This window comes from Eretmochelys imbricata, chromosome 25, assembly GCF_965152235.1.
Source record: "Eretmochelys imbricata isolate rEreImb1 chromosome 25, rEreImb1.hap1, whole genome shotgun sequence".
In the NCBI taxonomy this organism is placed as follows: Eukaryota; Metazoa; Chordata; order Testudines; family Cheloniidae; genus Eretmochelys; species Eretmochelys imbricata.
This window is the reverse complement of record NC_135596.1, coordinates 5,416,578-5,427,152: the sequence shown is the minus strand read 5'-3', so window position 1 is coordinate 5,427,152 and position 10,575 is coordinate 5,416,578. Positions and strand designations below refer to the sequence as shown.

The following is a 10,575-nucleotide window of genomic DNA, read 5'->3' as shown; positions in this document are numbered from 1 at the left end:
CCTCACATCCTGAATTCTACCTCCAGGAAAGCAGCACTCTTCTCGAGTTTCCCGGTCTAGATGGCAGATGGATGACTCCGTTCCCCTTAAGAGAGAGTCCCCTCCTCTTGGGAGTGATGGTCGTGGAACCCCCATCCCTAGGACAATGCATCCCCTACCTTCTGGTCAATGGGGTCTCCTTCTGATCCCTTCCCTCAGATGACTCTTCCGAACCATTCTCCGCTGTAGTACCTGTGGAGAGAGCCTGAAAACAGTTTCTTATCTCTATCTGCATTCAGGGTACATGGGTTCTCCTCTTTCTTCTTCTGGAGGTCACATGCTGCCAATTTTCTTCCCTCCAAAAATAGGGAGATTTGGTTAAATTATGTCTGGCTAATTAGATGAGCTAACCAGAGAAAGGGATTTACCTGGGATGGGATGTGGCCACAAGAGAATTTTCATAACAGCAAGTCCCGAGGGTGGTACTCGAGGGGGAACAGGGCTAACAGGGTGTAGCCATGGCAGTAGGAAGGGAGGGGGAGGAGATGTGATTGTAGTTCAGAGAAGAGGGCATAGACAATGGGTTCGGAAAATCAGGGTAGCGATCGGGAAAGTGACTTTGATCCCATGTGAAGGGAGATGACATCAGTTTGGGGAGGAGGGTTTAGTTAACAAGAATAGGGATTCAGCTAATCAGAGACAGTGATGTTGGACGTGATTCTGATGGGCCCAAGGTTATTGGGGTGGACAGGTCCGATCAACTGATGCAACGTGGGAGGTGGCCGCAGTCTGGTTACTTGGAGACAGTACAGTCAACCTCAAAAGATCAAAACTCATGAGCCAAACCCCAAATATCTTAAGATTTTTTTTAAAAAAAGACTATATTGTGCTTTTTAGCCTGGCTTTTGATTGTTGAACTCCTCCTGCCCATCCCCAGTGTGTGGGACAATCAGTGCTTCCCACTCTGGCAAATATATGGGATGGATGATTTTGGCCCCTGCTGCAGGAGCTCTCACCCCCACATCTGCCCAGTAATTAATTCTGTCCTCAATCTTCAAGTCAACCCTGTTCACCCCCTACCCCCAAATTCCAACAAGAGTCCCACATCAGTTCATCCCCCAGCCTCAACTCTGTTCCTCCTGGGATTCCTCACATTCTGCTCTCCCAGGCCTGGGGGGCTCCAGTGGCATCCCTTCTTCCCCTTCCAGGCTGGTGGGGAGCAGCTCGAGGGTCTTTTCACTCTTTTTGGCCCCTTTCCAGTCCAGGCGCTGAATGGCATGGAGGAGCAGAGAAACCATCCTGACCCCTTTACTCACAGGAGGGAGGGGACCTGTGCAGCTCAGCTACCCTCTCCCGTCCCCGTGAGAAGGGTGTGGGCTCCTGAGTGGGAAGGAGGAAAGACCTCCACCTGCTTCCTGCAGAAGCTCTGATTGATTTTTCTGCCCCTGGAGGCAGGGAATAGGAGCAGGCAGCCAATTCAAGGGCTCAAATTCGCTAGCAGGCTGGAGCTTCTTGCACTGGCAGGAGACTGGGCTGCAGCCCTGCCCGCCCAAACCCACTGGTTGTGAAAAGATCTGTACAGTTGGCAATACTGAATGCCAGAAGGGCATGAACTGGGGAGAGAGGACATGGGCTGGAGGTATGAGTCATGGGGTGATGGATAATGGGGAGCACCATGAGCTCAGTTACGGTGCTGCCAGCTGGTGTTTGTCTCAAAGCCCCAGCCCCTGGAGTCATGGGATTCTGTGAGAATCTCCCGTTTCTTTTCTTTTTTCGTAAGTTTCCGGCCCTTGTGATGGCAGAGAAAAGTTGGGAAATGTGGCCTCTGCTGCTGCCAAACCCTAGAAGGGAATTTTATAGGCCCAGATTTAGGATTTGTGCAAATCTTGTGATTCTTTAAGCCAATCTCATGATTTTTGGGAATAGGAGAGCTCCGGCTGGGTGAACTGGGGGCTGCTGTCAGGGTGGCTATTGGGGAGGTGGGCGATCCGGGGACAGGGGCTCGTTTAGTAGCGGGGGGGGGCGGTCAGGAGGGGGAAGGAGCCTCCTGAATTGGTGGTTGTGGGGGAAGTAGATGGTAAAAGGGGGGCCGGGGAGACGTGGCCGTTGTTCGGTTAAGGGGGATGGGAGGATAAAGGGGAGCTCGAGGGTGACTGGCATTTGCCATCATAATAATTAATCATTTAGATGACTCATTCATATTTCTGATCAGGCGGCGTCACGGCCGGCCCTGCCCCGCCCCGCCGGGGTCCTTCACGGCTCTCCGGCGCAGGGCGGGGCCTGCGGGGCGCCGCGTCGCGTCGCGGGCGCATGCGCAGACGGGGTGACTTTGAGGCCGGCGGCCGAGGCTGGGCTGGGAGCAGGATGCTGAGCAGGCTCATGGGGCCCCGCTACGCCCAGCTGCTCCGGAACTGGTGAGGCGCGCGGGGGGTCCCCCCCCTCCCCGGGGTCTTTCCCCGCCCCTCCCTCTGGGGGAGAAGGTGGCGGGGGAGCCCCCGCCTGGCAGTGGGGCAGTGACCTCGGGAGCGGGGGGGATACGAGGGGGTCTCCGTTTGAGATGCTTAAAAAACCCGACCTGGCCTGCAGCGCTATCGAGAGCTGACAGGAAGGCGCTCAGAAGTCCGGTAGCGTAATTACCCTGGGAGCCGGCCGCGAGGGTTGATGGGCAGAGCGTGTAGTCGGCTAACGTGAAGCCCTCGGTACGCCTGACGCTGTTTTTCTTTAGTTCAGCTCCTAGAAGGGGGGGCAATAATAGTCACAGGGGCGCCGCTCCGTGAATTTTGGTAAGTTGTCACAGGCCGCACGTTGCTACTGTGTTAATGGAAAGGGGTGCAGGGGCTGGGAGAGTCTTTGGGTGCAGGAGGGGGGTCTGACCTGGGGCAGGGGGTTGGGGTGCAGGAGGGGGTGTGAGGTCTGGGCTCTGGCCGGGAGGTGCTTGCCACAGGCAGCTCCCAGCCGGCAGCACAGCGGGGCTCAGGCAGGCTATCTGCATGCCATGGCCCTACGCGGCTCCCAGAAGCGTCTGCAGCTGGCTGCTGGTGGCACGTCTCTGCCTGCCTCTTGGTGGGAGGGGGCAGCAGGTCTCCATGTGCTTCTTGCGCCCACAAGCACTGCCCCCACTGGTTGCTGGTGCTGGGGGTGGGGGCAGTGCGTGCGGAGCTGCCCCCTCCTCCCCGCGAGGGGCGTGCAGAGACATGCCAGCAGCAGCCTGCCACTTCCAGGAGCAGTGTGGGGCCACGGCAGGCAGCCAGCCTGCCTGAGCACCCTGCTGCACCAGGGGACTTTTAGCGGCCCAGAAATCATGAGGGGGCAGCCAAAGAACCTGGCGGGCTGGACAGAAATGTTAGATGGGCCAGATCTGGCCCATCCCTATTCTAGAATGTGGTCAGAGCTACTAATTTGAAGTGAGGGGAAAATTACAGGCAACTTTGCTATTGTCAGTGTCCTACTGTGAAACAACTCCCTTTAAAAAAAGAAAAGGAGTACTTGTGGCACCTTAGAGACTAACCAGTTTATTTGAGCATGAGCTTTCGTGAGCTACAGCTCACTTCATCCGATGAAGTGAGCTGTAGCTCACAAAAGCTCATGCTCAAATAAATTGGTTAGTCTCTAAGGTGCCACAAGTACTCCTTTTCTTTTTGCGAATACAGACTAACACGGCTGTTACTCTGAAACTCCCTTTAGTTCGGCTAATATAAGTCCTGGCTCCAGTTCTAAATATGCTACCCAGCTAACATTCAGTGAGCCAAACTGTGTGTTAAATAGGCTAAAACATAGTTTCCTAACTCTAGCTTTCTCTCTGCCTAAGATGCAACACATTTCAAACAGAAATTATTTTGAGGAAGTTCTGTGTTACGCAGGAGGTTAGACAGATGATCACGGTAGTATCATCTAGCCTTAGAATCTATGAATGTCTGACCACGTTGAAATATAATTTGGGCCAGGCCATTTTCTGGCTTGATCATCTCTAGCGAGATGCAGGGATTTAGATATTCCTGTACAGTGTTTCCAGCCCAAACCCTGCAGTGATGTGCTAGTGCATGAGAACCAAGAGAACCAGAAACTGAAACTGGCTACAAATAAACATGACAAGGTGGATGAGGTAATATCTTTTATTGGACCAACTTCTGTTGGTGAGAAAGAAAACCTCGGCTGTCCAACATCCTGGGACCGACAGGGCTACAATGACACTGCATACAGATAAGCATGGGCCAGCAGAAATAAACCAAGCTGAGTGGATTGTAAATAGTGAAAAAAGCAGAAATGCCACAGATAAGGGCACTATTTGTAATTTTCCAGTATCAGGTTAAGCTTAACCCTGAGTGAGAATCATAGGGTTAGAAGGGACCACAAGGGTTATCTAGTCTAACCCCTTGCCAAGATGCAGGTAGACTTGGGCCTAACTGTGTGAATTTCTCTTCAAGGTCGCAGCTAAGATTTCTTCTTGAGTAAACAGTCTTGGCAGGTGTTTATTGCTAAAGTAGCTAACAAACATTTAGATATGTAGAAGAGGCATGGTTGTGTGTCTGTGTTCTACAGGACCCCCACATTGACCACATGGGGCACCGTAGGCGCTGTGGGATTGGTGTGGGCGACAGACTGGAGACTGATCCTTGACTATGTTCCCTACATTAATGGCAAGTTTAAGAAAGATGATTAAGCTGTTGCTCTTCCTTCTAATGGTAAGTTTTCTGTCTTGTACTTATCAGAAATAACATGCATACATTTTGTGATTACATGCCATTTTATGTGACCTCCAGTATAGAATCCAGCAATTTGAAACTAAATATTCTGTCCAATAGTTAGTCCCCAAAGAGAACTGTTGCACTTTATCATGTAATTCTTTCTTGTACTGAAAGTAAGAAATGGCATCATGACAATAATCTTGATAAGAACTTGCCCAGCCCAGATATGCTATCCGTGTACCTTAGTAGAAACTAGCCAGTTTATTTTAAATTACATTATTTTAAGTTACATTATTTTTCAGAGTGAGCCAATGTGGTCTAGTGGATTTTTATCCGCGTAAGTGTTCCCAGCTGTAAAATAGAGAATACATATATCATAAGGGAGTTGGCAGGATTAGTCAATACTTTATAGCTTCGAAGTGCTGTACAGCTTCTACAGATGAGCTCGTAGTAATCACAAGTCTCTTTGTAACGTGCTATTCTGAGAAATACGCACATTGCATGTTCTGAGCTGATGTGTATTTAACTTCCTCACCCTATCCATCTCTTTCAGGTCCTACGGTACTGAATGGGAGTAGCTTGAGAGTTTTTGAATTTAGGAAAGGAATAGAAACAAATGAATTTATTTATAGAATTGAAAGTAATTCAGGACAGTATCAGCCAAATGGTTTTTGAAAAAAACTGAACTGTCATTCCATATTGCAACAAATTAGCGGGCACTACATCCCTATTTGTGGATATCAAAGCTAGGATTCAGGATCTCATTAGAGACTGAGGTTTAGCAGTACACATACTTAGTAAGAAGAATGTGTTGGTAAATACGTTCCTATTGTATCCGTTCATGGGATTAAAATACTCTCTCTCGAAGTACAATTTCTGTGTTGTTGTAGGGCTTCTTTTAATGGACCCATTTGCCTCTGGTCTTGGCTAGAAGACCTTAAAGATGTAACCAGCTTTCTGGACAGGGACAATGTGGATGCTTTTTCCCCAGTTAAAAGCTCTTTATTTCATATAAGATACTATGAGATAGAAATGAAACATGCTTCACTTAAGCTTTTACAGCATATTGATTATTCTTGGTCATAGACTGACACTCCATAAATCTAAAGCAGTGTTTCTCAACTGATGGGTTACAAAAGGCAATCAAGGGGGTTGTGAGACATTGAAAATTTTCTTGCATTCTAAAGCAAAAGAAAATCTCTCTCCCTGCACACACTTCCATAGCAAGCATTTGTCAATCTTTTGGAACACATGCAAATTATGTAGGTTTAATGTTGTTACACTATTTACTCTCTTTTTCATAGTAAATGTAAAGGTATTGTGAAAATTTCTCTTGGAATAAGGACTCACCGACCTGAAAAGGTTGAGAAACAGTGATGTGGGGGGCGTTCTGCATCATGGTATTTATTTCAGTGGAAGACACAATTGTATTTATGGTGCTTGATCCTATGGCATCTTGGGAGAATCTCCATGTATTAAACACTATTGATTGTGAGGGGATTTGAGAGTCTGAAAACACAGAACACATCATTAGAAACTAGAAAAAATTGCCTTTTTTCTTTAAAAGGAAAATCTTACTCTTTGTCAGAGGTATTTGTAAGAGAGAGTGGTTCATTTTTGTCGTTCCCCTGTGTCAAAACATTTAGCAAAAGTGCAATTTCCGTTAGCAGCTTCATGGGAAAAAAAGACAGAGTGTTAATGTGGGATTAATTTATTTATGAAAGTTGATAAATTGCTCTAGGAAACTTAGTGCATTAACATTCAATTGCTCTGCTAATTGTTAAGCCTGTTGATGGAAATGGTCTATAAAGTTGTTCTGCAGAACCTAAGTTATGTAATAACCCTTCACTCCACTTAAAAAAAGGGGTGTTGGGCAGTAAATATATGAAAGTGGGTGAATGTGAATGATGGTTTCAGGAACATGTCAAATACTGGCATTGCCATGAGGCACATTCAACTTGTATTATACATGTTGCATTTAGAAACAGAAGAGTAATCTACAGTTGTAAGAACAGGGAGAAATTGGTTGTGAATCTGAAAGTGGAAGGCAATTTGGGTGAAAGTGATCATGAAATTACAGATTTAATGATTCTAACAAAAGGAATGAGCAAGAGCAGCAGTATAAGGACAATGGACTTCAAAAAAACCAGACTTTAACAAACTCAGAGAACTGGTAGGTAAGATCCTATGGGAAGCAAATCTAAAGCAGTTCAGGAGAGCTGGCAGTCTCTCAGGGACATGCTATTAAGTGCACAACTCAAAACCACACCTGTGTGAAGGAAAGATAAGAAGAATAGTAAGAGGCCAATATGACTCCATGAGGAGTGCCTTAATGACCTGAAAATCAAAAAGGAATCCTACAAAAGGTGGAAACACTGACAAATTGCTAAGGAGGTGTATAAAAGAATAGCACAAGCATGTAAGGACAAAATGAGTTAGACCTAGCAAGGGACATAAAAGGCAATAAGAAAAGGTAATACATTAAGAGCAAGAGAATGATGAAGGAAAGTATAGGCCAGGGGCGGGAAAACTTTTTGGTCTGAGGCCCACATCGGGTTTCCGAAATTGTGTGGAGGCCAGTTAGGGGAGGCCCGGCCCCTGCCCCCTCTCTGACCCCCCCCCCCCCCGCTTCTCACCTCCTGACGGCCCCCCCCCGGACTCCTGCCCCATCCACCGCTCCCTGTCCCCTGACTGCCCCCCGCCACCCTATCCAACCCCTCCTCTCGTTCTTGACTGCCCCCCCCCCCCGGGACCCCTGCCCCATCCAACCCCCTCCCCCTTCCTGACTGCCCCACCGGGACCCCTGCCCCCATTCAACCCCCCTGTTCCCCACCATCTGACCGCCACAACCCCTATCCACACCCCTGACCACCACACAAACTCCTCTGCCCTCTATCCCATGCTTCCTGCCCCCTTCCTGCGCCGCCTGGAGCGCTGGCAGCGCTACAACCGTGCCGCCCAGGGCACCAGGACAGGCAGCCACGGCACCGTGCAGCACAGAGCACCGGGCCAGGCCGCGGCTCTGCAGCTGCGCTGCCCGGCAAGAGCTTGCAGCCCCGCTGCCCAGAGCATTGCGCCGGCGGCGCAGCGAGCTGAGGCTGCGGGGAATGGGGGACAGCAGGGGAGGGGCCGGGGGTAGCCTCCTGGGCCAGGAGCTCAGGGGCCGGGCAGTAGCGTCCCGCGGGCCGTAGTTTGCCCACCTCTGGTATAGGCCCTCTACTTAGCAGGGAATGAGAGCTAATAACTGATGACATCAAGAAGGCTGAGGTGTTTAATGCCTGTTTTGTTTCAGCCTTCACTAAAAAGGTGAATAGTGACCAGACAGTCAACGATAAGAGGAAAGAACACAAACCAAAATAGAGAAGGAAAGATTAAAGACTATTTAGATAAGTTAGATGTATTCAGGTCAGCAGGGCCTGATGAAATTCATCCCAAGGTACTTAAGGAATTAGCTTGAAGCAATCTCAGAACTATTGGCAATTATCTTTGAGAACTCCTGGTGGATGGGTGAGGTTCCAGAGGACTGGAGAAGGCCCAACACAGTTCCTATCTTCTGAAAGGGGGAACAAGGGGGCCTTATGAATGTTAGCCTGACTGTTCTATATAAGTGGAAAGATATTGGAACAAATTATTAAACAATCAATTTGTAAGCACCTGATGATAGGGTTATAGGGAATAGCCAATATGGATTTGTTAGGAATAAATCATGCCAAATGCCCTCATTTCCTTCTTCAGAGGACTAGCCTATTAGATGGGGGGAAGCTGTAGACAGGATTGTTTTGATTTTAGTAAGGCTTTTGACACAGTCCTGCATGACATTCTCATAAGCAAGCTGGGGAGGTGTGGTCTAGATGAAGTTACTATAAGATGGGTGCACAACTGGTTGAAAGACCATGCTCAAAGAATAGTCATCAGTGATTTGCTATCAGACAGGGCGGACATATATAGTGTGGTCCCACAGTGGTCAGTCCTGGGTCTGATACTAGTCAATATTTTCATTAATGAGTTGGATAATGGAGTGGAGGGTATGGTTATAACATTTGCAAGTGACATCAAGCTTGGAGGTGTTGCTAGTATTTTGGAGGATAGGATTAGAATTCAGAACAACCTTGATAAATTGGCGTATTGGTCTGAAATTAAATGATCATGCAAAGGTATTAAGGAATGAAAAATCAAATGCACAAGTACAAAATTGGGAATAACTGGCTCGGGGGTAGTACTGCTGAGGAAATCTGGGGGTTGTAGTGGCTCACAAATTGAATGAGTCAACAGTGATGCAATTGTGGAAAACGCTACTATGATTCTGGGGTATATTAACAGCAGTGTTGTATGTAAGACAAAGGAGGTAATTGTCCTGCTCTGCTCAGCACTGGTGAGGCCTCAGCTGGAGTCCTGTGTCCAGTTCTGGGTGATGCACTTTAGGAAAGATGTGGACAAACTGGAAAGAGTCCAGATATAATAAAAAGTTTGAAAAGCATACTTACGTGGATAAGTTTTAGAAAACTGGGCATGTTTAGTCTTGAGGAAAGAAGACTTAAGGGGGACCTGGTAACTTGTCTTCAAATATGTTAAGGGCTGTTATAAAGAGGATTGTGATCATTTGTTCTGGTTGAAGGTAGGGCAAGAAATAATGGGTTTAATCTGCAGTAAGGGAGACTTCGGTTAGATATTAGGGAAAATCTTTCTACCTATAAGGGTAGTTAAGCTCTGGAATAGGCTTCCAAGGGAAGTTGTGAAATCCCTATAGTGGAGATTTTCAAGAGCAGGTTTGATCTGTCAGGGATGGTCTAGGTTTACTTGTTCCTGCGTCAGTGTGGGGTAGGACTTGATGAGTTTTTGAGGTCCCTTCCAGCCCTTTCTAGGATTCTATGATATCAAAGCACACGGGGCACCTATCTGGTTCCATATTGTCATTAAACGGACTTTTAAAATAGCAACATAACTGTACTTCTCGTTTCCCTTACTTGTCCTTGTGTCACTAGAAACTCCTTCTGCATGGATCTCTGAACTTTTAGATCTTGCACTCCTTTGCATTGACTGCCATGACACTTTGCAGGAAGTGTTGCTTATTAACTGTTTGTTTTTATTGTAGGAAGCATTTATGGGCTGGACTTGGTGTATTGGATCCATTCTTCCTCTTGGAGACCCTAGTCTGATGTGAATTTGAAATGCTCATTGTGGACTTCAGGAGAGGCTGTGATGTTACTTTATCTTCTACTGAACAGTTATGGACAATCAAATTTAATTTAACATGCTGGCTGCACAAATGTGTGAACTTGCTTCTGGGTCACTTTCACAGGCGGTCTCATTCTGATGGGCTGAATTCATAAAACAGATGTACAAAATAAATCATAAACTGAATAACTTTTGTGATAAATGTTTACCTTTCCTCTTGGAAGCTATTCTAAAAAATGAGATCTCCTTTGGGCTGTATATTACCAGCCTTTGGCAGCCCACTTGGGTTATGTGGTATATGTTAAACTTACTGCATTCATGAGTCATAAATTTGTGAGAAATGACTCTGGTCCTCAAACCATTATTGCAGTAACCTGGAACCAATACCTGTGGACTCCTCTAATGGTTAACTTTCCATAATTGAGGCTGTAAAGTAGCATGTTAACTATCGAATCTACACTAAGTCAGTGGAAAACTTAAACTTCACTATCCTACTGGCCATTTCAGTACAACTAAATTGATGTAGTGTACCTTACCTTGTGAAAGATAAATGTGATGAAACGATATAATATCAGAACACTTATTAGATGGAAATGGATCGAGCAGTTAAGGGGAGATGGAGTTAGGATTTGTGGTAGCCCTGTCCTTTGCTCTCAACTCAAAGAGCAGAAGCTTCAAACTTGACAAGAGTGTCACCTTAATTGCTCAAGACTAAAAATATACCCTCTTCCAGGGC

General features: G+C 46.9%; 1 protein-coding gene across 1 annotated transcript; it reads left to right on the top strand.

Moving 5' to 3' along the window:
- The first annotated feature begins 2,268 nt into the window (after positions 1-2,268).
- Positions 2,269-10,028, top strand: UQCR11 (ubiquinol-cytochrome c reductase, complex III subunit XI). The gene is made up of 3 exons (XM_077842216.1): positions 2,269-2,393; positions 4,519-4,661; positions 9,757-10,028. The coding sequence occupies exons 1-2, from the start codon at positions 2,290-2,292 to the stop codon at positions 4,637-4,639; spliced, it is 225 nt and encodes a 74-aa protein (XP_077698342.1). The 5' UTR covers positions 2,269-2,289; the 3' UTR covers positions 4,640-4,661; positions 9,757-10,028.
- Positions 10,029-10,575: the final 547 nt, after the last annotated feature.